Raw genomic sequence first — 27,638 nt, 5'->3', positions numbered from 1 at the left:
TCCTTTTCTCTATATACAGTGGTGCCCCGCAAAACGAATGCCTCGCAAGACGGAAAACCCGCTAGACGAAAGGGTTTTCCGTTTTTCAATGCGCTTTGCAGGACGAATTTCTCTATGGGCTTGCTTCGCAAGACAAAAATGTCTTGCGATTCTTTTCCGCTCCCCACCCCCTTTTTCTAATAGCCTTTTAGCAGCTAATCCGCTAATCCCTTAAGCCTTTAATAGCCGCTAATAGCCGCTAATCCGCTAATAGGGTTGCTTCGCAAGACGAAAAAACTGCTAGACGAAGAGACTTGCGGAACGGATTCTTTTCGTCTTGCGAGGCACCACTGTATATTGTTTTTAAAAAGCGGATCTAGGGCAGGAGGTGGAAAACTCTTTGCTCGCCTCGTAAAACTGCACAGAACACCTTTGCGCAACCGCCGCGCATCGCAAGGAGGTTAGAAAACGCCTTTTTCTCCAAAGAATGCTTTTTCTTTTATTACCCACAATGGTAGCCATCGTATAAAAAAAATGCTTGTTTCCGTTATCTCGGCCCCAGTGTAGAAACCTGCCCCCCCGCCCGCCCACCAGAGCCCCTCCTTCCCCTGTTCCAGCTCCCTCTCCCTTGAGGGGGGGGGGGCGGGATAAAAACCAGAACATACATTATTCACTAACACAAGTAACCAACAGGGCGAGATAAAGCAGAGGGAGAAGCTGGGGGGGGCAGGAGGGTAATTTATGCCGCCGCCCCCCCCTGTGCCCGCCTTCCTGGTCCCTCGTTTTTGGACTCTACCCCTGCCCCCCCCCAGTCCTCCCTCCGAACCGGAGCGGAACATGTGCAGAGGGCATGTTCGGTGATAAGAAACGTCCCCAATCCCACCCGCTCGCCCGCCATCCCACCCATCCGTCGTGTGTCTCCCCCCCCCCACCCAAAAAAAATCCCCGCAACTTCCCCAACAGAACCAACCCGGAGAAAGGGCCCTCCGGAGGTCGGTTTTAAATACGAACGAAACAAAAACGAGAGACCAGGAAGAAGAAGAAGAAGAAGAAGAAGAAGAAAGGGGAGGGGGGTTTAACTCGGGTTAAAAACGACACCCCCCGCCCCCCAAACGAGTCCGCTTGTTAAACCTCAACGAGTTCCAGTGACCTAAGGACACCCCCCTGCCCGCTTTCCGTACACCCCAAATCGGATGTCTGCTGTCAAGCTGGAGGAGGAGGAGGAGTCGTGCGTCCGGCCGTCCAAGTCGGTCTTTGGGAGGGTGTGTGTGTTGTGTGTGTGTATGAGTGTGTGTTGTGTTTGTATGAGTGTGTGTGTGTGAGCTCGTCACGCGGTGAGCTTGCAGTGGCACAACTCCTTGTACATCTGACGGCGCAGTTTCGGCATGTCCTGCTGGGTGAAGGAGAAGGGGAGGCCAAGCGCCAGGAATTTGGAATACTGGAAGAGAAAGGAAAGGAGAATCAGCAATGTATACCTAAGAGCATCATAAGAGCCTGGTGGATTGGGTCCAATGGCCCATCACCCCGGTCGAAAACTGGCCAGCCGTGTGCCCGTAAGGTAAGGTAAAGGTAAAGGACTCCTGGACGGGTAAAGGTAAAGGGACCCCTGACCATTAGGTCCGGTCGTGGCCGACTCTGGGGTTGCGGCGCTCATCTTGCTTTATTGGCCAAGGGAGCCGGCGTACAGCTTCCAGGTTATGTGGCCAGCAGAACTAAGTTGCTTCTGGCGAACCAGAGCAGCGCACGGAAACGCCGTTTACCTTCCCGCTGGAGTGGTACCTATTGATCTACTTGTGCTTTGACGTGCTTTTGAACTGCTAGGTTGGCAGGAGCAGGGACCGAGCAATGGGAGCTCACCCCGTCATTGCGGGGATTCGAACCGCTGACCTTCTGATCAGCAAGCCCTAGGCTCTGTGGTTTAACCCACAGCGCCACCTGCATCCCTGAGGTAAAGGTAAAGGGACCACTGACCATTACGTTCAGTCATGACCAACTCTGGGGTTGCGGCGCTCATCTCGCTTTCAGGCTGAGGGAGCCGGCGTTTGTCCACAGACATCTTTCCGGCTCATCTCGCCAGCAGGACTAAACTGCATGTGGCGCAACGGGACACCGTGATGAGTGCCAGAGCGCACGGAAACGCCGTTGACCTTCCTGCCGCAGCAGTACCTATTTATCTACAGTCATACCTCGGGTTGAATATGTTTCAGGTTGAGCGTTTTCAGGTTACGCCCTGCGGCGACCCAGAAGTAACGGAAGGCGTTACTTCCGGGTTTTGCCCCTCGTGCATGCCCATGCGCAGAAGCTGCAAATCGCGACCCGTGCATGCGCAGACGTGGGTTCACATCCAGAGGTACCACTGTACTTGCACTGGGGTGTTTTCCAAGCCAGCAAGCGGGATTTAAGCAGCGACGCTGCGTTCCTGTGCTTTTTCCCATGCAATGCTCATTTCTCGTCTCATTGGGATAAGTTTGCCATTCCTATAAAAGCTGTTCAGTTCTGTACATAATCGGGACACCTGACAGATCAGCTCAGAAGAGGGTCTGCTGTTGCCTCTTACTTGCCTTTTCTCTGGCCCCCCCAAAATCCCCAAAGGCCACCACCTTTATCGCCACACCCCCTTGATAATTTGGGTTGCCCTTTCCCAAATGCGACCGCACCATTCTCTCTTTTAAGGACTTTAAATCGCAATGAATGCACTAAAAAAGAAAAAGCTCTGTGAGCGTCTAGCTCAAACCTTGCCACGTAGGGAAACAGGAAGATTCTATCCACCTGCCCCGATTATGCACATTGCAGAACAGCCTCCCTCGAGAGGAGGCGCAAAATCCCTCCAGGACTGGGACTGACTGTTCCTGCCACCTGGACACCCATCCCACCCCCAGAAAACGGCTTCTGAGATTCCGCCAGGCCTGGACTGACCACGCAAGTGTTTTGAAGCCTGTTGTTTTGAAGTAAAATCTTGCCATACGGGAGGAAGGCAGAACAGCCTCGTGTGCTGCCCACAATACGAGCTGCCGTTGCTGCAAACAGAGGTAGCCTCCTGACCAGTGGCGTAGCGTGGGTTGTCAGCACCCGGGGCAAGGCAAGTAATTTGCGCCCCCCCCCCGCTGCACTGTCCCTCCCCCAGATAGTCCCTCGCTCTCTCTCCGCACCGCACGCCTGGCACCCCCCCCTCCACAGTGGGTGGCGACCTGGCGGCTCGGATAGGATTCGCACAGCCAGCACTGCAGTGAGAGAGAGAGAGTGAGCCAGGTAGGGGCAGAGAGCTGCGAGTGCGAGCGCCCCCCCCCGATGTTGCGCCCGGTGCGGCCGGCCCCCCTGCACCCCCCACGCTACGCCACTGCTCCTGACCACCCTTTCTTTTATTTGCGGGAAGGGGGAAATCCTGCTTTCTGGCTGCAAATTTGATGATGCTTATTTGCTTGATTTGCATTTAATATTATTATTATTATTATTAATACTCTGCCCACCTGGCTGGGTTTCCCCAGCCACTCAGGTCGGCTCCCAAAACAATACACTGGTACCTGGGTTAAGAACTTAATTTGTTCTGGAGGTCCGTTCTTAACCTGAAGCACCACTTTAGCTAATGGGACCTCCCGCTGCCGCAGCACAATTTCTGATTTCATCCTGAAGAAAGTTCTTAACCCGAGGTACTATTTCTGGGTTAGCGGAGTCTGTAACCTAAAGCGTATGTAACCTGAGGTACCACTGTATTACAAACATGATAAAACATCTAATATTAAAAACTTCCCTGAACAGGGCTGCCTTCAGATGTCATCTAAAAGTCAGATAGTTGTTTATTTCCTTGACATCTGAAGGGAGGGCGGTTCCACAGGGCGGGCGCCACCACTGAGAAGGCCCTCTGCCTGGTTCCCTGTAACCTCACTTCTTGCAGGGAGGGAACCGCCAGAAGGCCCTCGGAGCAGGACCTCAGTGTCCGGGCAGAATGATGGGGGTGGAGACACTCCTTCAGGTATACTGGGCCTCTGAAGCCGTTCAGGGCTTTAAAGCCACCTTTATGATGTTCACCTGAAAAGCAGTGTGTGTACGCAGACATGCGCATCTGCCGACCCACCCCAAGCCACCCTGGGCTCCTTTGGAAGACGAAGAAGAGTTTGGATTTGATATCCCGCTTTATCACTACCCTAAGGAGTCTCAAAGCGGCCAACAATCTCCTTTCCCTTCCTCTCCCACAACAAACACTCTGTGAGGTGAGTGAGGCTGAGAGACTTCAGAGAAGTGTGACTGGCCCAAGGTCACCCAGCAGCTGCAGGTGGAGGAGCGGAGACGCGAACCCGGTTCCCCAGATTACGAGTCCACCGCTCTTAACCACTACACCACACTGGCTCTCTTTGGAGAAAAAGGTGTGATGTAGATTTAATTACCATATTTTTCGCTCTATAACACGCACCTGACCATAACACGCACATAGTTTTTAGAGGAGGAAAACAAGAAAAAAATATTCTAAATGAAACAGTGGATGTATGATTTTTGTGGTTCATGCTGTGGCCACAGACATGTGATCTGACGGTGAGTTTGGGGTAGCCCAATGCAAAAATCCTGAGGATCCATGTGGATCCGTGCTTTGTAACCATGTTTTAAGTGGGGAGGGAAGGAAAAGCACTCAAGGGACAAGGAGCACGCGTGGGGTGGGTGGAGAAGGATGCTGCTAATAATGCAGAAGCGGGGTATAAGGGGAGAAGGAACATGCATGGGGTGTGTGGAGAAGGATGCTGCTAATAATGCAGAAGAGGGGTTTAAGGGGAGAAGGCTCCTCTCCTCTCCCGCTTTGCTCCTTTAAAACAAGCAGGCTCTGCTTCTCTCCCTCCTCCCTGGCTTAGAGAGCTGAAAAGCTGAGTGGGGAGGAGAGAGGGACAGAGAGCACGGTTTAAAGCAGCCAACCAGACAGGAGCCACTTACACCTGTGTAAGCGGCTCCTCTCCCGCTTTGCTGTTTCAAAGCGAGCCACGGAGGAGGGAAGGAAGGGGAACCATGGATCCTCTGCTCACGACTGCAGCAGATCCCCCCCGCCACCCGTAGGCATTCCCTCCATAACACGCACAGACATTTCCCCTTACTTTCTAGGAGGAAAAAAGCGAGTGTTGTGGAGCAAAAAATACGGTAAATGCATAGGGGTTTTTTTTGCAACAGAAACGCTTAGAACAGCGGCTCACAACCTTCATGGGCACAAGGACTCCCTTTTAACCTCGCAGGCCTTTACATAATGATTTGTCGTAGCTTTACAAACTCTGTTAACAGCGAAAACACAGCCATGGTGTGGAAGGTTTTAAGGCGGCTGCTTGGCTGTCTTTCCAGACCCAAGTCTCCGGATCATTCTTTTGAAAGAAGTGCTTGGTTTTTGAAAAGGATGAGTTACAGTGGTACCTCAGGTTACATACGCTTCAGGTTACAGACTCCGCTAACCCAGAAATAGTACCTCGGGTTAAGAACTTTGCTTCAGGATGAGAACAGAAATCGTGCAGCAGCAGCAGGAGGCCCCATTAGCTAAAGTGGTGCTTCAGGTTAAGAACAGTTTCAGGTTAAGAACGGACCTCCGGAACGAATTAAGTACTTAACCCGAGGTACCACTGTACTTAACATGTCAGAATGTCCCAGCAAGGAAGGTACTTCCATGTAGGAATTAATAGGAAAACTGCATGAGTCTGATCATCTCACACAGACAACAGATGCAACAGAGAAAGCATTATCAACCCGGGTGGGGTGAAAGCAGATCTTATATGTAAGATCAGATGAGATTACTACATGGTTTGGTACTGCCCTTCCACGCAGGGTCTTTATAAAAGGTAAAATGCCCTTCAGAGGGAAAATACAAGAGCAACATATAGCTCATACGGCTGAATATTTATTTTTAAATCACCTCCTATCCTGAAAAGATATCTCACAAACTCAAAGTAACTGAAGGGCAGAGCTTGAATGACTGATTTTTAAATATATCATATGGTTTTATCTCTTGCAGAAAGATTGAGGCACATGGCTGCATAGTGCCACCAGTTTATGCAGATGTCTGCCTCATTTAAGGCTATATAGAACCTTTATTCCCTATAATAATGAAACTCACAGGTAAAGAAAACTACCGTATTTTTCGCTCTATAGGACGCACTTTTCCCCCTCTAAAAATTAAGGGGAAATGTGTGTGCGTCCTATGGAGCGAATGCAGGCTCCTTGGCTTCAGCGAAAGCAACACGAAGCCTCCGAAGCGCAGAGGGAGCGCTCCCTCCGTGCTCCGGGGCTTTGCGTTGCTTTCGCTGAAGCCTGGAGAGCGAGAGGCGTTGGTGTGCACCGACCCCTCTTGCTCTCCAGGCTTCAGGAATAGCCGCCTGAAGCCTTCAGAGCGCAGCGCGAGTTCCCGCTGCGTTCTGGAGGCTTCAGGTTCCTTTCGCTGAAGCCGGGAGAGTCTTGCTCTCCCGGCTTCAGCAAAAGGAACCCAAAGCCTGCGGAGCGCATCAGGAACTTGCGCTGCGCTCCGAAGGCTTCAGAGATAGCCATGCGCAGTCCCTCCAGCAGGGAGAGGCTGCACGCGGCTATGGCTGCTTTAGCCCCGCGCAGCCTCTCCCTACCGGAGGGGTTGCACACGGCTTATGGCACAAGCCAAGACAGCGAGTGGGATGGATCCTGCTTGCTGTCTTGGCTTGTACCATAGCCGTGTGCAACCCCTCCGGCAGGGAGAGGTTGCGCGCAGCCTGTACGCTGCTCTTTGGGGCTGGAGGGGAAAAAAGATTTTTTTTTTATTTCCCCCTCTAAAAACTAGGTGCGCCCTATGGTCCGGTGCGCCTTATAGAGCGAAAAATATGGTGTGTGTGTGTGTTTGTGTGTGGCTTATATGTCTTTATTATCTGTAAAGGAAACCACTGTGCGAGCCTAGGACCCTCGTACCTACGGGACCGCCTCTCCTGGTATGCCCCACAGAGAAACTTACGGTCTTCAAATAAAAACATCTTGAAGGTCCCAGGCCACAGAGAAGTTAGGCTGGCCTCAACTAGAGCCAGGGCTTTTTCGGCCGTGGCTCCGATCTGGTGGAATGCTCTGTCACAAGAGACTAGGGCCCTGCGGGACTTGACATCTTTCCGCAGGGCCTGCAAGACAGAACTGTTCCACCAGGCCTTTGGCCAGGGCACAGCCTGACTCCCTCCCTCGGTTATCTTCGCAGAGCTCTGGCCCAATGGTTGCCAGTGGCTTGAATTAATTAATTTTATAATGAATGATTTTAGAGTGTTGTTTATGCTGTACTTTTGTACTGTTTTATTGTTGTTAGCCGTCCTGAGCCTGGCTTTGGCTGGGGAGGGCGGGATATAAATAAAATTTATTATTATTATTATTATTATTATTATTATTATTTACTTTACTATCCCTTCGAAGCTGCCCTGGCTCTTTATAAATTTGTCCTTCCGGGCTGTGATGCCTTCTGGTTTAAAATTTTCGATTCTTTCTTTTCTTCCTTTTCGCCTAGGCAGCCATAAGAACATAATAAGAGCTCCTGGATCAGGCCAGTGGCCCGTCCAGTCCAGAATCCTCACAGTGGCCAACCGGATGCCCATCGTGGGGAACCCGCAATCAGGATTCGAACACAAGAGCCGGTCTCCCGCTCCTGCGGTTTCCCGAAACTGGTACCCGGAAGAATTGGTGCCTCCAACTGTGAAGGCTAGCAGCCATCGACAGCCCTCCCCACACCCTCCCCACATTTGTCTCATCCCCTTTAAAGCCATTTAGGTCGGTGGCCATCGCTGCGTCTGGTGGGAGGGAGTTCCACAGTCTAACCCTGCGCTGTGTGAAGAGGGACTTTCTTCTATCTGTCCTGAGTCTTCCCAGCATTGAGCTCCCTTGGTTTTCCACCACCTGGGCAGCATGAATGTCTATGGCCAAGGGGCCTGGGGGCAGGTGATGGAGAAGACAAGGGGAAATGGCACCTTTCCCCTCTGAAAGCCATAAAGTGTCTGTTGTTTTTTTTTTGGAACCTCAAGACCCCTCCTGCCCGCCCCCCACCGCCTCACCTGCAAGACGAAAGCGCCACAGTCGCTGTCGTTGTTCTGCCTGGCGATGTTCTGGAAGGAACGAAAGGGAGATCGGGTCAGGGCGAGGAGGGGGAACAGTAGAACCAAATGGCTATCCCTCTGTCAGGGAGGTCTGCTTTGCAGTCCCGCTCTGGGTCACTGGGTCCCTCGTCCGCTTGGAAATCAAGAGAGACCTATCCAAACCTGCCCCCCCCCTGATTTCCCAATTTCTTTCCTTTTTTTAAAAAAAATTTAAATTCATTTTTCTTTTTCATTCATTACACACATCTCATCATAGCTGTCAACTTACAGATATGAAAATAAGGGACCAGCAGCCTCGAAAATAAGGGACCAGCAGCCAAAATAAGGGATTTTCAGGGCACAGGTATGTTCGGCTTCTGAGCCCCTCCGAGGCAAAAGCAGAAAGCCCAGCCAGCAGCCAAACGAAGCCTCAAGCGGTGGTTCCCACAGCGCAGCAACCCGGCAAAGGGGATGCAGCAAGGAAAACCACCGTCCCCTCTCCGCTGGGAAGCGCTGAGCAAAGGCGAGTCCCCAGGCAACGCGGCCGATTTGATTGGCACAAGGCATGCAAGCTCCACCCCCCAGTCGTTCTTAGACTCCTTATTGGGTGAGCAACGCAGCCAAGCAACACAGCTGGAGCCTCCCTCCTCCCTGGCCGGCAGGGAGGGAGGGAGAGGAGCTGCTTCCTTTGAAACCCGGGAAATTTACATCATCAATAAGGGACAGCAGCGGGACACGGCGCTGGGATAAGGGACCTTCCCACCAAATAAGGGACGGTTGTCAGCTATGCGTCTCATATTCGTAACATTTGCTATGCATTCCTTCCTCCCTCCCCTTCTGGGCTCCCCCCAACTTCCGCTTCTGGTTTGTTTCTCTTTTCACCCCCTCTGCTGCTTCGACATCCCACTACCTGTGGGGCTTTTCTTGGGGGGGGGGGGTGTCTAACCCTGGCACTCACCCCCACAGCTCAAAAACCCCAGTGACGGTCGTCTTTTAGATGGTTGACTCGCACCGCGTCGCCATTTCCCTTCGCAGACAAGCCAGAAATCTTGCCGATTTCTCTTAAGAGCATTCTGCGTCGATGCAAACCCTGGTAACTCCATTCTTTGCGCTAATCAGCCGTTTTTGGCCCAGTTATTGTGGGTTGGAAGGGACACGGCTGGCGCTGTGGGTTAAACCACAGAGCCTAGGACTGGCCGATCAGAAAGTCGGCGGTTCGAATCCCTGTGACGGGGTGAGCTCCTGTTGCTCGGTCCCTGCTCCTGCCAACCTAGCAGTTCGAAAGCACACCAGTGCAAGTAGATGAATAGGTACCGCTCCGGCGGGAAGGTAAACGGCGTTTCCGTGCGCTGCTCTGGTTCGCCAGAAGCGGCTTAGTCATGCTGGCCACATGACCCGGAAGCTGTATGCCGGCTCCCTTGGCCAATAAAGCGAGATGAGCTCCGCAACCCCAGAGTCGGTCACGACTGGACCTAATGGTCAGGGGTCCCTTTACCTTTTTATTGCAGGTTGGAGCATGGGCATAGCTCCAATCTGCTCCCTCCGCTGAGCTAAAGGGGCGGAGAGATACTACTCACCATCTGAAAAACCCCTTTCCACCCGTCTCTGAAGTCCGGACGGTTCTTCTTGTCTGCTTCGGCCTGCAGGTATCTGCAGATGTGCTGGGGGTGCAAGGAGAACAGGCAGTTTTTGAGTGTGAGCACGTACAGTGGGAAGCGTGGTCCATTTCTCAGCCCCCTTCCCAAAAGGCAGGATAGCCAGACCACCCTCACCCCCTCCTCTCAAGCCCATTATGTTTTTGCGCATGCTGGAAGCCGCCCAGAGCGGCTGCAGCAAGCCAGTCAGATAGGCAGGGTACAAATAACAGAATTACTATTACAGTGGTACCCCGCAAGACGAATGCCTCGCAAGACGGAAAACCTGCTAGACGAAAGGGTTTTCCGTTTTGGAGGTGCTTCGCAGGACGAATTTCTCTATGGGCTTGCTTCGCAAGACGAAAATGCCTTGCGATTCTTGAGATTTTTTTCCGCTCTCCACCCCCTTTTTCTAAGCTGCTAAACCGCTAATAGCCTTTTAGCAGCTAATCTGCTAATCCCTTAAGCCTTTAATAGCCGCTAAACTGCTAATAGGGTTGCTTCGCAAGACGAAAAAACCGCTAGACGAAGAGACTCGCGGAACGAATTAATTAGTACCACTGTACTATTAAACCACTTGCAACACTGCTACCCTGGAAGCCAAGGCAGCTGTCTGCCAGCTCCATCTGGTACACAGGATGAGACCCTCCCTGCCCGCAGACTGTCTCGCCAGAGTGGGGCACGCTCTGGTTATCGCCCGCTTGGACTACTGCAATGCGCTCTACAGTGGTACCTCGGGTTACATACACTTCAGGTTACAGACTCCGCTAACCCAGAAATAGTACCTCGGGTTAAGAACTTTGCTTCAGGATGAGAACAGAAATCGTGCTCCGGTGGCGCGGCAGCAGCAGGAGACCCCATTAGCTAAAGTGGTGCTTCAGGTTAAGAACAGTTTCAGATTAAGAATGGACCTCTGGAACGAATTAAGTACGTAACCAGAAATACCACTGTACGTGGGGCTACCTTTGAAGGTGACCTGGAAACTGCAATTAATCCAGAATGTGGCAGCTAGACTGGGGGCTGGGAGACCACATAACACTGGTCCTCAAAGACCTCCATTGGCTCCCAGGACGTTTCCGAGCACAATTCAAAGTGTTGGTGCTGACCTTGAAAGCCCCAACCGGCCACAATGACTCCCAGGCTGCGCACCTGGTCCTTCGGGGCACAGTTACCCCATTCAGGACCAGGGAGTCCTCCACACCTGACCGCCTCCTGTCCCCCCAAAACAGTACTTCTGTCTTGTCAGGATTCAACCTCAATCTGAAAAGCTAAGAGGCTTGGGGTTTTCCCCACAGGCCTTGAAAGCCATAGGTGGTATATAATCATCATCATCATCATCATCATCTTTATTGTCATTGCCCCCTTCGGGGACAACGAAATTACTTGACTGCTCCATAAAAACACTAATTAAACAATACAGTATACTACAGCAAGGGAGATTAGTTGACTTTCAAAGTCCGGGCTTCCCATTCAGGGCCGAGATCGCTCTGGAGAAGAAGCTGTTCTTAAGACGGCTTGTTCTTGTCTTCATCGTCCTGTATCTCCGTCCCGACGGCAAAAGCTCGAAGAGACAGTGACCAGGATGCGATGGATCTTTTACTATGTCCAGTGCCTTCCTATGGCACCTTGTGGCATAAATCTGCTCTAAGGTGGAGAGTGGGCAGCCAACAATGCTCTCTGCTGCCTTCACAACCCTACACAACCCCATCCTGTCCTGGGTAGTACAGCTTCCGTACCACACACATAAGCCATAAGTGAGCACGCTCTCAATGGCACAGTGATAGAAGGCAAGCAGCAGTTTCTGCGGAAGATGGTTTTTCCTTAGTATTCTCAAAAAGTACAGTCTCTGTTGCGCCTTCTTCACATGATGGAAATGAATGCAACAGCAACCTAAGATGGGCCTCTGTAGCATGTAGGTCAGGCCAGAGGCTGCCCATTGGGCCAACATCCTGTTTTCACAGGGGCCAAGCAGAAGGCCAGAAGCAGAACCTGGGTGTTCCAGGGCAACGCTCTGCCTGAGTGCGATTCCCTGTTTTTCATAGGAGTTCACCCATAGTGGGGGTTCTGCGCAGCCATGGTGCTGAGCAGCCAGGGATATCGCCCTTCAAGGAATTGCATGGCTGTGGGGGACGAAGGCCCCAGAAAATCCCTAAAGCATCCCTCATCACACACCTTGGCTCTTGGAGGGAAGCTGTGGCGGCCCAGTTTCAAAGTGGTCCAAATGCACAGCACTGTGGGAGCTATCAGAGGAGGAGGAGGAGGAAGGGAAGGGGCTCCTTGCTTATTATGGCCCGGCCACCCAGCCCTTTACCTTGGGGCACCGCCGGTTGAGGGTGCGCTGGGAGTCCAGGTACGTGATTTTCTTCTGCTTCACTTCCACGCAGATCAGAGACCAGTGGACCTCCAGGTGGATTGGAATGAGGAGGAGCTCCTTGTTGAAGATGTCCACCTGTTTGTTTGTTTTTTTCAAAAAAATTAAATTCATTTTATAATAATAATTTTATATCCCGCCCTCCCCAGCCGAAGCCAGGTTCAGAGCAGCTAACAGCAGTAAAACAATACAGCATTCTAAAATCAATGCGTTATAAAATCAGTTTAAATCCAATTACACATATAAAAAACACAGACAGAAAAGACAAACAATACAAACAAATTCTTGTCATAGCCTTATTTTTCTAAACATTGTTAAGTGGGCTTCCCCAAGTCCCCCCTATCCGATTTTCATTTTACTTCATATACAGTGGTGCCCCGCAAGACGAATGCCTCGCAAGACGGAAAACCCGCTAGACGAAAGGGTTTTCCGTCTGCAGAGGCGCTTCGCAGGACAAATTTCCCTATGGACTTGCTTTGCAAGACGAAAATGTCTTGCGAGTCTTGAAAATTTTTTTCGCTCCCCACCCCCTTTTTCTAAGCCGCTAAGGCGCTAATAGCCTTTTAGCAGCTAATCCGCTAATCCCTTAAGCCTTTAATAGCCGCTAATAGCCGCTAAACCGATAATAGCGCTAATCTGCTAATAGGGCTGCTTCGCAAGACGAAAAAACCGCTAGATGGTTCTCTTCGTAAACCCCTCTGAGGCCTTCAACCCTCCCTAAATCCAGTGGTGTATAATTTATTTGGTGTGTTTTTCTAAAAAATAAATAAATCTGCACCCCCCCCTTTCGCTCTGTGCTCCTCCACCCTGCAAAGGGCACCGGGGCAGAGAATTCTTGGCAGCCACTCACGTTCTTGGTCCAGCGCTTGACTCCCTCGTACCCCTTGGTTCGTAGCTTATCGTAGAAAAAACTGTTGAAGAAATGAACCTGGTGGAAGAGAAAACAAGCGGCTTTGGGTCCACGAAAGAGGCAACACGTGTGGGGCTGGAGGGGAGGGAAGAGCCAAGTCAAAGCAGCGGGAAGAGGGTGGTGTCACCCCCAAGTTGGACCGACCTGCTAGATCCCAGTCATTGATAGTGGATATACAAGCCCGTGCCAATCTGGCAATCTTGCGGGCCAGAGCGTCGTGTAGCAGTCAGAAGGCTAGGACTTGGGAGACCCGGGTTCAAATTCCCACTCAGCTGTGAAGCTCACTGGGTCCCCTTGGGCCAGTCGCTGCCTCTCACAGCCTAACGTATCCCGCAGGGTTCTTGCGGGAATTAAATGGAGACCCATGTACAAGTGGTACCTCTGGTTACGTACTTACTGTATTTCTCGCTCCATAAGACGCACTTTTTTCCTCCTAAAATCTAAGGGGAAATGTCTGTGCGTCTTATGGAGTGAATGTGTGGTCCCTGGGGCTGGGGGAACCTTTCCGCAGCTCCCCCACCTGCTCTTTGGGGCTGGGGCAAAGCCGGGCTTTCCCCCATCGCCAGCGCCACAAGCTCAGGGAGCAGCGGGAAGGCTGCTCCTTTCGCTGAAGCCTTTCCTTTCGCCTCTCCTTTCGCTGAAGCCGGGAGAGTCCTGCTCTCCTGGCTTCAGCGAAAGGAACCCGAAGCCTCCGGAGCGCAGCCAGAACTCCCGCTGCGCTCCAGAGGCTTCGGGTTGCCTTCACTGAAGGCGAAGGCAATGTGGGAGAGGGAGAGCTGCGCAGCACCCCTTCAGCGAAGCGGGAGGAGAAATGGAAGGGGCTCCGTTTCTCCTGCCGCTTCGCTGAAGGGGTGCTGCACAGAGAGGGGAAAAATTTTATTTTCTTTTTCTCCCCCTCTAAAACAAGGTGCGTACTATGGTTGGTTGCGTCCTATAGAGTGAAAAATACGGTAATTCATTCCGGAGGTCCGTTCTTAACCTGAAGCACCACTTTAGCTAATGGGGCCTTCTGCTGCTGCTGTACCGCCAGTGCGCGATTTCTGTTCTCATCCTGAAGCAAAGTTCTTAACCTGAAGCACTATTTCTGGGTTAGCGGAATCTGTAACCGGAAGCGTTTGTAACCCAAGGTACCACTGTACGTTGCTTTGAGCTCCTTTGAGAAAAAGGTGGCGCAGGTAACAACTGATTTGCTTGGGGGTCACGTTCTGGAACCCCTCTCACTTCTGGGTTCAGTGCGATGTGCGTGCGAGCAGTCGTGCATGTATTGGACACGCCTAAGAAGGTTGCTGCCTGCATATAAATGTACCGCAATTTCTTGCTCTATGAGACTCACTTTTTCCCTCCTCAAAAGTAAGGGGAAATGTGTGTGCGTCTTATGGAGCGAATGCAGGCTGCACAGCGATCCCAGAAGCCAGAACAGCAAGAGAGATTGCTGCTTTCGCTGCGCAGCGATCCCTCTTGCTGTTCTGGCTTCTGAGATTCAGAATATTTTTTTCCTTGTTTTCCTCCTCCCAAAACTAGGTGCGTCTTGTGCTCTGGTGCGTCTTATAGAGCGAAAAATACAGTAGATACTGTAAATAATAACAAAGAGGTTTGCAAAGGCTGCGGCAAGTTGGCAACCGTTCCATGAGCACCACCAAGTGGTGATAATGGAGAACGACAGTTGCTCGGTTCCATCCACTCAAACCGTCTGCAACCTTTCCAGATCCGGGACCCTCATTTTAGCGCAGGATGGCACCTTGTGTAATCCCACGGGCCGGCCTTTCTCCCCTCGCCTCTTTTAGAATCATAGAATCATAGAGTTGGAAGAGACCACAAGGGCCATCGAGTCCAACCCCCTGCCAAGCAGGAAACACCATCAGACCACTCCTGACATATGGTTGTCAAGCCTCTGCTTAAAGACCTCCAAAGAAGGAGACTCCACCACACTCCTTGGCAGCAAATTCCACTGTCAAACAGCTCTTACTGTCAGGAAGTTCTTCCTAATGTTTAGGTGGAATCTTCTTTCTTGTAGTTTGGATCCATTGCTCCGTGTCCGCTTCTCTGGAGCAGCAGAAAACAACCTTTCTCCCTCCTCTGTGTGACATCCTTTTATATATTTGAACATGGCTATCATATCACCCCTTAACCTCCTCTTCTCCAGGCTAGACATGCCCAGCTTCCTTAGCCGTTCCTCATAAGGCATTGTTTCCAGGCCTTGGACCATTTTGGTTGCCCTCCTCTGGACACGTTCTAGTTTGTCAGTGTCCTTCTTGAACTGTGGTGCCCAGAACTGGACACAGTACTCCAGGTGAGGTCTGACCAGAGCAGAATACAGTGGCACTATTACTTCCCTTGATCTAGATGCTATACTCCTATTGATGCAGCCCAGAATTGCATTGGCTTTTTTTAGCCTCTCCCTGTCGTCCTCCTCCTTTCTCATGGCCACAAAGAGGATGAGGTGAGTGCTTCTGCCAGCGTGACTCGCCAGAGAGGTCAGGCCACGCTCACCTGCGGGAAGAACAAAGCTCCCTCTCTCTTGGTCTGTGCCTAACTGAGCACGGAGCTACTTCAGCAAGGAACAAACTGCAACCTTCTCCTCCAGGAGGCAGCGGTCGCCACCGGCTTGGGTGGTTTTAATCGGACAAAATCACAGGGGACGAGGCTATCATTTCATCGCACTTTTTGTAATTTGGTTGTAAACTTCCCTGAGATCTAAGGGTGAAGGGTGTGTGTACAAATTTAATAAATAATAACCAGCCGCAATGGCTGTGTCCTGTCGGAGGCAGTAAACGCCGCTGAATAGCAGGTCCTGCGAATCGCAAGCAGGGAAGAGCGCCGCTCTTCCTGCTTGTAAGGATTCCCTTTCAGGCATCGTCTGGTTGGCCACTGTGAGAACAGATTGCTGGACTAGACGGGCCACGGGCCTGATCCGGCGGAGCTCTTCTTATGAACACATGGCGAAGGGCCTGTTAGCTCCCTCCGCACTGGGTCTCCACACTGTCTTTAACCCCCCCATAAGTGAATTATTATTATTATTATTATTATTATTATTATTATTATTATTATTATTATTAATAATAAAGTTATATGCCTCCCTTCGCTCAAAGATCACTGGGAGGTTAATAGCGATGCTCACCTTGTCTGGCACTGTGTCCATGACGAGGTCCCCGTACATGTTCATTACCTGCCCAGAAAAAAGGAGGCAAATAGGTTAGGGGTCAACAGACAAGATTTCTTTGTGGTCAGGAAAAAGGACTATATTCACACATGTGTGAAGTGTCTGGAGGCGGTTGGAGGATGGATGGCGGCAAACAGATTGAGATTGAATCCCGACAAGACAGAAGTACTGTTTCTGGGGGACAGGAGGCGGGCAGGTGTGGAGGATTCCCTGGTCCTGAATGGGGTAACTGTGCCCCTGAAGGACCAGGTGCGCAGCCTGGGAGTCATTTTGGACTCACAGCTGTCCATGGAGGCGCAGGTCAATTCTGTGTCCAGGGCAGCTGTGTACCAGCTCCATCTGGTACGTAGGCTGAGACCCTATCTGCCCGCGGACTGCCTTGCCAGAGTGGTGCATGCTCTGGTTATCTCCCGCTTGGACTACTGCAATGCGCTCTACGTGGGGCTACCTTTGAAGGTGACCCGGAAACTACAACTAATCCAGAATGCAGCGGCCAGACTGGTGACTGGGAGCAGCCGCCGAGACCATATAACACCGGTCTTGAAAGACCTACATTGGCTCCCAGTACGTTTCCGAGCACAATTCAAAGTGTTGGTGCTGACCTTTAAAGCCCTAAACGGCCTCGGTCCAGTATACCTGAAGGAGCATCTCCACCCCCATCGCTCTACCCGGACACTGAGGTCCAGCACCGAGAGACTTCTGGCGGTTCCCTCACTGCGAGAAGCAAAGTTACAGGGAACCAGGCAGAGGGCCTTCTCGGTGGTGGCGCCCTCCCTGTGGAACGCCCTCCCACCAGATGTCAAAGAGAACAACAACTACCAGACTTTTAGAAGACATCTGAAGGCAGCCCTGTTTAGGGAAGCTTTTAATGTTTGATGTATCACAGTATTTTAATATTCTTTTGGAAGCCGCCCAGAGTGGCTGGGGAAACCCAGCCAGATGGGCGGGGTATAAATAATAAATTATTATTATTATTATTATTATTACATGTGGTGGGAATGTAATCTGGTTAAGGAATATTGGCAAAAGATTATAAAGGTAATTTCTGGACTATTTCAAATAAACATAGAAGTTAATAGGGGTTTGTTATTTTCGGGAATACTGGGAAATAACCAAGTAAAGAGGAATAAGCAAGAGTTGTACAAGATTATGATTCTAGCTGGAATGGCGGTTATTGCTCTGGGATGGAAAGAAAAGGCCGAATGGAGGATGGAAAAATGGAATGATTATGTTTTTGAATACATACAATCGGAAATATTCGCACAGATAGTGGTAGAGGATACAGTGGTGCCTCGCAAGACGAAAAGAATCCGTTCCGCGAGCCTCTTCGTCTAGCGGTTTTTTCGTCTTGCGAAGCAACCCCATTAGCGGATTAGCGCTATTATCGGTTTAGCGGCTATTAGCAGCTATTAAAGGCTTAAGGGATTAGCGGATTAGCTGCTAAAAGGCTATTAGCAGCTTAGTGCCTTAGAAAAAGGGGGTGAGGAGCGGAAAAAAATCGCAAGAATCGCAAGACATTTTCGTCTTGCGAAGCAAGCCCATAGGGAAATTCGTCCTGCGAAGTGCATTGAAAAACGGAAAACCCTTTCCTCTTGCGGGTTTTCCGTCTTGCGAGGCATTCGTCTTGCGGGGCACCACTGTAGATAGGAAAATAAATGCCAAAGACTCACAAATAAATGGGCATTTTACAGGAACTGGATAGAAAGAGGGGAAGCCAACCCTAGCATACAAGCTCGAATGAACAGACTGTGTACATGGATAAAGATATGAAGAAGGAAGGCCTGACAGGGGGCGGGGAGGGCTGGAGTGGGGAGGGAGGGGAAAGGGGGGGGGGGAGGAGAAAGTAAACCAGACAAGATTTCTTTAATCTCCTCCATCTCCTCCTCAAAGGAAACGGCAGGACCCCCTGCTAGGCTCCACCCTCCGGATTTACTATGCCAGATAGCATTCATACGTCCATTCACAGCGATATGAAAAAATCTGGAATTTGATTACTGAATTCTCGATACAGGTTTTGTTTCAGCGTTGATTGCTTTTAAACCTTTCCCGTAGAATGTATCCGGCCTGGTTTTGGTTTTTCTGCGTTTTGTGACTCTGCTGCTTCCCCTCCTTCGCTGCGTTCCTTATTTCTCCTGATCTGACCTCCAGAGAGGCGCAAGGAACAAGGCCAGCCAGGAGGTTTTGCTATTTCTGCTCTTGAGTGAACATCAGGGGGGATAATCCAGCATCTCTCCTTGAAGATCTTTGACAGGGAAGTAAGATAAGGGACTTGACTGTCAACAGCCCCTACTGAAGGCCTGGTTGCCAAAGCGATGGGGGATAAAGTGCGAAAGTCGAGATAGTTTTGGGGCACCCCATATAAGCTGATACAAGTGTGGAGTCAGGCATTTCACATCCCATGATCAGCGAACTTCCTTGATGTATACAGGAGAATCCTTTATGACTCTTTGTGTGTTGTGTACCTCATATAATATCAACAACCTCAGATATGCAGATGACACAACCTTGATGGCAGAAAGTGAGGAGGAATTAAAGAACCTGTTAATGAGGGTGAAAGAGGAGAGCGCAAAATATGGTCTGAAGCTCAAGATCAAAAAAACGAAGATCATGGCCACTGGGCCCATCACCTCCTGGCAAATGGAAGGGGAAGAAATGGAGGCAGTGAGAGAAAATCAGAAAATCTATATATAAAATATGGGAGAAATATAAAAGACTCCTAGAACCGAAAACTCCCTGGTGGGCATCGCCAGCAGAAATTGTCGCAGTGAAAAAATTAAATATGAAAGAAAATTGGGCTACCTATAAAACTGTATTGAAGGAAGAAAATGGAGAATTGGAATTAAAGGATTACACAGAAATTAAAGCTCATATTAGTGATTGGTTCCAATATAGTCAAATTAAGTATAGATTAGTGAAAGACAAAAAGTTAGGATTTGAAAAAGAAATATCAAAATTCGATAAATACTTAATACAAGAAAAATTAAAAAAATTATCTAAATTGTATAATCTGATTTTAGAGTGGGAAACAAAGGATGAATTGGTTAAAGCATCAATGATTAAATGGGCGCAAGATATTGGGGAAAATATTATGTTTCAATAATGGGAAAAATTGTGGAAAGAAGATATGAAATTCACTATGTGTTATATACTGAAAGAAAATTACCTTAAAATGCAACATAGATGGTATTTAACACCTGAAAGAATAGCAAAAATGAATAAAAATTGTAGCGATGTCTGCTGGCGATGCAACACGGGAAAAGGTACTATGATACATATATGGTGGAATTGTTTAAACATCAAACAATTTTGGGAAATAATATATAATGAAATGAAAAAAATGTTTAGATACTCATTTAGGAAAACACCAGAAGGTTTTCTATTGGGAATAGTACCAGGAAGCCTAAAGGAAGAAGATAAGACCTTATATTTATACGCAACAGTAGCAGCAAGGCTATTGATTGCGAAAAACTGGAAAAGTGGTATTGTACCGACAAAAACAGAGTGGCTTGCCAAATTATTGGAGTATTACAATATATCCAAAACAATGGAAGAAATTGGAAGGATTTCAAAAGAAAAGATAGATAGGGACTGGAAGGTGTTTAAAAGATACTTGCAAAATCATATCGAAAAATCAGAACTCCTATTAGAATAAATAAGTTTCGTTTCAAATACTGAAATATCAAATAAGATGGATAACAATGTGTAATAGAAAAAGAAGTATGAAATTAGGCTAAAGGTGTGTGAAAGAAAGTAATAGAAGTGGAAAGAAACTGTAATTGAGTAGATTGAAGTCAAACACAAAGGTGGGGTGAGGGGTGGTGGATGGTGATGGGGAAAGGAATTATTTGTGGGATTGAGTGTAAGTATGTTTGAACACTTTTAAGGATTGTATGAAATGTATGTTTGTATGCTTGTATATGTGTATTAATGACAATTTTAACAATAGTTAAAATAGTTCATCATTAATACACATACACGGGACGCGGGTGGCGCTGTGGGTAAAAGCCTCAGCGCCTAGGGCTTGCCGATCGAAAGGTCGGTGGTTCGAATCCCGTTGTTCGGTCACAGCGCCTGCCAACCTAGCAGTTCGAAAGCACGTCAAAGTGCAAGTAGATAAATAGGTACCGCTTACTAGCGGGAAGGTAAACAGCGTTTCCGTGTGCGGCTCTGGCTTGCCAGAGCAGCGATGTCACGCTGGCCACGTGACCCGGAAGTGTCTTCGGACAGCGCTGGCCCTTGGCCTCTTGAGTGAGATGGGCGCACAACCCTAGAGTCTGTCAAGACTGGCCCGTACGGGCAGGGGTACCTTTACCTTTTTATTTTAACAATAAAAAAAAGAAAAAGAAAAAAAGAAAAAGGTGTTGAAATATACATTTGGAATTATAGGATTGGAACTGCCCAAAAAAGATGTTAGATTGTATTTGTATGCCGCTATAGCAGCAAGACTGCTATTAGCTAAAAATTGGAAATCTCAAGAAATACCAACAGTAGAAGAATGGCAGATGAAGATGTTGGACTTTTTGGAGCTAGCCAACCTGACTGGAAAAATCCGCGACCAGAAAGAGGAGGAGTATCAAGAAGATTGGGAGAAATTTAAAGAATATTGTAATATAAGATGTTAGAAGTCACTTGAAAGTACCCAACAGGCCTTGGATTAGAGTAAGAATGAATTGTAAAAGATCAGGGACTAGATTATTAAGAAAAGAGAAGAGGATAGTAAATCGAAGGAGTTAATTTTATGAGAAATAGGATTTGGAGAACTGATTCAATGAAATTCAGTGAGGGGGGATTTGAGGAAGTTAAATTGGGTATCAGAAATAATATTGTTTTGTTTTGTTTTCTTTGGTATTGTAATGTATGTTTCTTTTTGTGTGTTATATATGTTTGTGATAAATGTTGAAAATTAATACAGTGGTGCCTCGCAAGACGAAATTAATTCGTTCTGCGAGTTTTTCGACTTGTGAATTTTTTCGTCTTGCGAAGCACCACTGTGTATTGACGGTTTCCCGTAGGAATGCATTGGCGGTTGTTTTAAAAAAAAGGCGCAAGACGTTTTCGTCTTGCGAAGCAAGCCCATAGGGAAATCCGTCTTGCGAAGCAACTCAGAAAACGAAAAACTCTTTCGTCTTGCGAGGTACCACTGTAAAAAAAAAATGGGGGGGAATACCCTTCGTAAACTGGGGTGCCCAGAACCGGACACAGAACTTAGCTTACTGTACACTGGTCCCAGAAACCCGGTGGGGAAGATCTGAAAAGTCACCCCCATTTTGCAAATGGAGAAACAAGAGAGAGGCAGGGAACCCCCTTCGATTTACAGCCGCTTCCATCGCTTGGAGGTCACATCACACCAGCTCTCGTAACTGCACCACCGCTGGCTGTGCCTCCCCCCCCCCCATACTTTCCTCCAGCCAGTCACCTTTCTCTCCCCCCCAAAAAAAACCCCACCTCCCAGTTTTTCCTCCCTTGCCCTGTTCGCCTCGGCAGCCTACCTGGTCGTTGAGCCAGTTGGGCCCGTAGAGTGTCTGCAGGTCGTCCATGGTGACCACGTGGCGCTTATAAGTGACCCGGAAGGTCCGAACCATGGCATTGCCCGGCAACCGCTGGTAGGACTGGATGAGCTGGTTGACCATGCCTTTCCTGTAGGGTCCGGAGAGACCCAGAGAGGGATCACCGTGAGAACAAAAATGCCACGGGGGACAGCTCTGAGAATTTGGGTATACAGTGGTACCTCGGGTTAAGTACTTAACTCGTTCCGGAGGTCCGTTCTTAACCTGAAACTGTTCTTAACCTGAAGCACCACTTTAGCTAATGGGGCCTCCTGCTGCTGCCGCGCCACTGGAGCACGATTTCTGTTCTCATCCTGAAGCAAAGTTCTTAACCTGAAGCACTATTTCTGGGTTAGTGGAGTCTGTAACCTGAAGCATATGTAACCCGAGGTACCACTGTACCATTGATTATCGCTTTCACTTTATGGATCAATGGTCTCGTTAGATAGTAAAATTCATGCTAAACTGCTGTTTGAGGGGCTGTTTTTAAAAGCCTGGAACGGATTGATCCGTTTTGCATTACATTCTATGGGAAAGTGCGCCTTGGTTTTGGAACGCTTTGGTTTTGGAATGGACTTCCGGGATGGATTAAGTTTGAGAACCAAGGTACCACTGTACGCAATATTTGTGTGCGCGCCCTAACCCTTGGAACCAAACACCCGTAAGATGCAGTCATGTTGTAAACAAAGCAGAGTCTTAACCGAAGCCAATCCAGGAAGTCGGGTCTGTAAAATTACTAAGCCCTGGGCATCAGGTGCCCACCTTAGCCCCAGGCGCTGAAAGAAACAACCCAGGCCTCCTGATCGAGCTCCTCACACTCAGCTATAAAGCCATGTGGAGCCTCGATTTCTGGAGACTGGGTGCCCTCACCCAGCCCTCTCTGCCATAGAATCATAGAGTTGGAAGAGACCACCAGGGCCATCGAGTCCAACCCCCTGCCAAGCAGGAAACACCATCAGAGCACTCCTGACATATGGTTGTCAAGCCTCTGCTTAAAGACCTCCAAAGAAGGAGACTCCACCACACTCCTTGGCAGCAAATTCCACTGTCGAACAGCTCTTACTGTCAGGAAGTTCTTCCTAAGGTTTAGGTGGAATCTTCTTTCTTGTACTGTGGATCCATTGCTCCGTGTCCGCTTCTCTGGAGCAGCAGAAAACAACCTTTCTCCCTCCTCTAGGTGACATCCTTTTCTATATTTGAACATGGCTAATATCACCCCTTAACCTCCTCTTCTCCAGGCTAAACATGCCCAGCTCCCTTAGCCGTTCCTCATAAGGCATCGTTTCCAGGCCTTTGACCATTTTGGTTGCCCTCCTCTGGACAAGTTCCAGTTTGTCAGTGTCCTTCTTGAACTGTGGTGCCCAGAACTGGACACAGTACTCCAGGTGAGGTCTGACCAGAGCAGAATACAGTGGCACTATTACTTCCCTTGATCTAGATGCTATACTCCTATTGATGCAGCCCAGAATTGCATTGGCTTTTTTAGCTGCCGCGTCACACTGCCACTCCCCTGCCTGGTGTGCTGGCCTGGGAATCTGATTCAGAAGCTGAATCTGAGGAATCCCAGCCTGCACAGGAGTCCCTGCCTCCAGGGCCGGCTGAGCTGGGGCAGGAGCTTGATTCTGAAGCGCCTGCACCTGTGCCGGATCCTCAGGAGCAGGCACCAGGTGATTCCACTCTGGCTCCGGAGGTGGTTGAGGACTCAGTGCCTACAGGTGAGTCTCCCCCTGGGTCCAGTAACCCTCCATCCTCTCCTGAACTGCAGAGGCTCAGGGCAGAGAGGTGGAGGGAACTGGGTTCTCCCAGGAGGAGTGCTCGCCTTAAGGCCAGGAGCGGTGGGTCACCTGTGGGCCGGGATCGCCCCTGGCCTCAGAGGGGATAAAGGCCAGTCAGCCCAGTCCCAGGTTGCGGGAGCAACGACGTTGGAAACCTATTTCTGCCAGCACCCAGATCTCTTTTCCCGGAGTTCCCAGCCACGCCCAGCTTCTTGCTTTGGACCCCGCATCACCCTTGGTGGACAGTCTCCAGACCCTCGACCCAGGACCGGACTTTGACCACACCTCATGGTAACCCTCCCCCCGGGGACCAGCACACCTGGAGACAGAGTGGAAGGGGAAGGAGTCAAATTCTCCCAAGTGGGAAGAGAGGCCCTACCTCTGAGGCGTAGAGAACTCTTGCTGGAAGATGTCCTCTAGCTTCTCCACGACTTCGTCCACGCTGATGGGGATGAGGCTGCCGTACGTCTGCAGAAACTCGTCTAGGATGTCTGGCAGAAACGACAGGAGGAGAAAGCTGAAGCCACGGGAGCCTGGCAGGCTTAAGGGAGCCAAGCCACAGAGTTTATTGTGGGAGGGATGGGCACTGCTTGGGTGCCCCTGAGAACAGCCTGGAGGTGCAGAAGCCAGTTTTAAATAATAATATAATAATAATAATAAATTTTATTTATACCCCGCCCTCCCCAGCCAAAGCCGGGCTCAGGGCGGCTAACAACAATCAAAACAATCCAACATTCTAAAAACCTTTCACCATAAAAATCAATCAAAAACAAATTGATGGCAACCATCAAGCAAGACCCTGTGCAGATTGCCAGAGGAGGGAGTCAGGCTGCGCCCTGACCAAAGGCCTGGTGGAACAGCTCTGTCTTACAGGCCCTGCGGAAGGATGTCAGGTCCCGCAGGGCCCTAGTCTCTTGTGACAGAGCGTTCCACCAGATTGGAGCCACAGCCGAGAAAGCCCTGGCTCTAGTTGAGGCCAGCCTAACCTCTCTGAGGCCTGGGACCTTCAGGATATTTTTATTTGCAGACCGTAGGTTTCTCTGTGGGGCATACCAGGAGAGGCGGTCCCGTAGGTACGAGGGTCCTAGGCCGTATAGGGCTTTAAAGGTTAAAACCAGCACCTTAAACCTGATCCTGTACTCCACCGGGAGCCAGTGCAGCTGGTATAGCACCGGATGAATGTGATCTCGCAGCGAGGACCCCGTAAGGAGGTAGGCTCTCTGTGGATGGGAGACAGGGTGGTGTGTGTGTCTGTGTGTCCCGCTATGAGGTCATATCCAGCAGAATTAAAACTGAACCTCTTGAATTCCAAATTCCGACACCATATTCTATTACAGTGGTACCTCGGGTTAAGAACTTAATTCATTCCAGAGGTCTGTTCTTAACCTGAAACTGTTCTTAACCTGAAGAACCACTTTAGCTAATGGGGCCTCCTGCTGCCGCCGCACCGCCAGAGCACGATTTCTGTTCTCATCCTGAAGCAAAGTTCTTAACCCGAGGTACTATTTCTGGGTTAGCGGAGTCTGTAACCTGAAGCGTGTGTAACCTGAAGCGTATGTAACCCAAGGTACCACTGTATTGTACATTTGTGATTCAATTACTTTGTGTGCGTTGATCTTAAATCATCATTGCTTATTTTTCTTATCAATAAATTTGCTTTATCTTTTTTTTGTAAACCACTCTGAGGGCTATTGCTGGCGGGCTGTTTTCCTTTTTTACCATCCGGCAGTGTGTAAATTTTATGGCACAGATAAATGAAATTAATTTGTGTTTTACATAAGAGCCCTCCTGAATCAGGCCAATGGCCCCTCCAGCCCGGCATCCTGTTCTCGCAGTGGCCACTCAGATGCCCCAGTGGGAAACCTGTAAGCAGGATACGACCCCAAGACCAAGTCTCCCCTCTTGCGTTTTCCAGCAACTGGCCTTCGGAAGCATCGCTTCCTCCAGCTGTCGAGGCAGAGACACAGCCATTCTGGCTAGGAGCCATCGATAGCCCTCGCCTCCTCCATGAATTTGTCTAGACCTCTTTGAAATCCATCCACGTTGCTGGCCATCCCTGTCTCCTGGGGGAGAGGATTCCACCGTTCGACTGCGTTGCACGAAGGACTTCATTTTAGCTGTCCCGTTTTACATGCCATCGAATTAGAGAGGATGTTGTAGTCCGCACAGGGAACAAAACTACAGATCCAGCCCTGGTCCGAGGCACAGATCCTCATGAAGCTTCAGGATTGTTATAATATTATTATTATTATTATTTAACCCGAGGAAAGCAGAACCACCAATAAACAACCAAAGACAGCTGTGGGCATGAGAGGTGACCTAGGAATTAGTTGCTTAGCGGGAGATCCCTTGAAAATAATTTCGAGCCCCTTGGAGCCGTGTTTTTGCATTATGCTGAAGCTAAACACAGGGACGCGGATGGCGCTGTGGGTTAAACCACAGAGCCTAGGGCTTGCCGATCAGAAGGTCGGCGGTTCGAATCCCCGCGACAGGGTGAGCTCCCGTTGCTCAGTCCCTGCTCCTGCCAACCTAGCAGTTCAAAAGCACATCAAAAGTGCAAGTAGATAAATAGGTACCGCTCCGGCGGGAAGGTAAACTGCATTTCCGTGCGCTGCTCTGGTTCGCCAGAAGTGGCTTAGTCCTGCTGGCCACATGACCCGGAAGCTGTACGCCGGCTCCCTCGGCCAATAAAGCAAGATGAGCGCCGCAACCCCAGAGTCGGTCATGACTGGACCTAATGGTCAGGGGTCCCTTTACCTTTTTTAAAGCTAAAAAGCCCTGAAGCTGTGATCTGTAGTGTTCCGTCAATGGAGACAGATTTGATCTGTGATTTAGATGGGAAGGAGATAAGCCCCTTAGGGTGTGTGGGTGTAATTTTAAAAGCATCCATTTAAAAAGAAATTGTGTGCGTGTGTTCCCTTTTGCACTCTCCCCCTTCCCTGACTTCCATGCCTTCCTCATTTTCTGCCTCTTTTCCCATTCCTCCAGATTACTCCCCCTCTCCCCTCTCGGCCACTGAGCTTCCTGTTCTTGGGTTCTCTTCCAAGCCTTGGAAAGCACGGTCTGCTGAAGGAGGAAGTGGGAGGAAGAGAAAGAGAAAGAGAGAGCACGCTTTGGTCTTCCAGCTTCCTACTGCAATTCTACGTGCTTTTTTTGTGGGGGAAAGTTATTGCCTTCACCATATCATGTTAAAGCAGGCAGTGAGCTGCTGGGGAAGAAGAAGAAGAAGAAGAAGAAGAAGAAGAAGAAGAAGAGGAGTTTGGATTTGATATCCCGCCTTTCACTCCCCTTAAGGAGTCTCAAAGCGGCTCACATTCTCCTTTCCCTTCCTCCCCCACAACAAACACTCTGTGAGGTGAGTGGGGCTGAGAGACTTCAGAGAAGTGTGACTAGCCCAAGGTCACCCAGCAGCTGCAGGTGGAGGAGCGGGGAATCGAACCCGGTTCCCCAGATTACGAGTCTACCGCTCTTAACCACTACACCACACTGGCTCTCAGAAAGAGATCAGATGGGGACAGGGGAAGTCCTAAATACACAATCCTGTTTTTTATATCACCGTATTTTTTGCTCTATAAGACGCACTCTCCCCCTCCTAAAAAGTAAGGGGAAATGTGTGTGCGTCTTATGGAGCGAATGCAGGCAGGAGGCTCTGCTCAGCGCTCCCTTTAAAGAGCCGCATGGAGCTTGTGTGCGGCTCTTGGGGGCTTTTCCCTGAGGAGGGAGAAAGCGGCAGAGATAGCGCAGGATAGTGCGCACCCCGGAAATGACCTCTTTCAGCTTCTGCCTTCTGGAAGAAGGTAAAGGGTTATTGAGACTAGGACTAACCGCAGGAGAAACAGTTTCTATCCAAATGCGATTTTGGTTTTAAACGCAGTGTAAGGTAGTCTCTATGAGAGTACAGTGGTGCCTCGCAAGACGAAAAGAATCCGTTCCGTGAGTCTCTTCGTCTAGCGGTTTTTTCGTCTTGTGAAGCAAGCCCATTAGCGGATTAGCGCTATTAGCGGTTTAGCGGCTTAAGGGATTAGCTGCTAAAAGGCTATTAGCAGCTTAGTGCCTTAGAAAAAGGGGGTGGGGAGCGGAAAAAAACCCCCAGGAATCGCAAGACATTTTCGTCTTGCGAAGCAAGCCCATAGCAAATTCGTTTTGCGAAGCACCTCCAAAACGGAAAACCCTTTCGTCTAGCGGGTTTTCCGTCTTGCGAGGCATTCGTCTTGCGGGGCACCACTGTATATTGTA

General features: G+C 49.6%; 1 protein-coding gene across 1 annotated transcript in view; it reads right to left on the bottom strand.

Moving 5' to 3' along the window:
• Window positions 1-452: 452 nt before the first annotated feature.
• The window catches only part of SENP3 (SUMO specific peptidase 3), a 39,959-nt gene continuing 12,773 nt past the window's right edge, over window positions 453-27,638 (bottom strand). Inside the window, exons 4-11 of the mRNA XM_083410304.1 lie at window positions 23,782-23,893; window positions 21,571-21,718; window positions 16,040-16,087; window positions 12,862-12,939; window positions 11,952-12,089; window positions 9,584-9,667; window positions 7,986-8,036; window positions 453-1,417 (exon numbers count right to left, since the gene is read on the bottom strand). Of these exons, the coding sequence (XP_083266430.1) occupies window positions 1,307-1,417; window positions 7,986-8,036; window positions 9,584-9,667; window positions 11,952-12,089; window positions 12,862-12,939; window positions 16,040-16,087; window positions 21,571-21,718; window positions 23,782-23,893 (770 nt within the window). The 3' untranslated portion in view covers window positions 453-1,306. The remainder of the gene's footprint in view (window positions 1,418-7,985; window positions 8,037-9,583; window positions 9,668-11,951; window positions 12,090-12,861; window positions 12,940-16,039; window positions 16,088-21,570; window positions 21,719-23,781; window positions 23,894-27,638) is intronic.

The sequence above is a fragment of the Podarcis tiliguerta genome (assembly GCF_965153285.1).
Source record: "Podarcis tiliguerta genome assembly, chromosome: 13".
In the NCBI taxonomy this organism is placed as follows: domain Eukaryota; kingdom Metazoa; phylum Chordata; class Lepidosauria; order Squamata; family Lacertidae; genus Podarcis; species Podarcis tiliguerta.
This window is presented reverse-complemented; position numbering and strand designations above follow the sequence as displayed.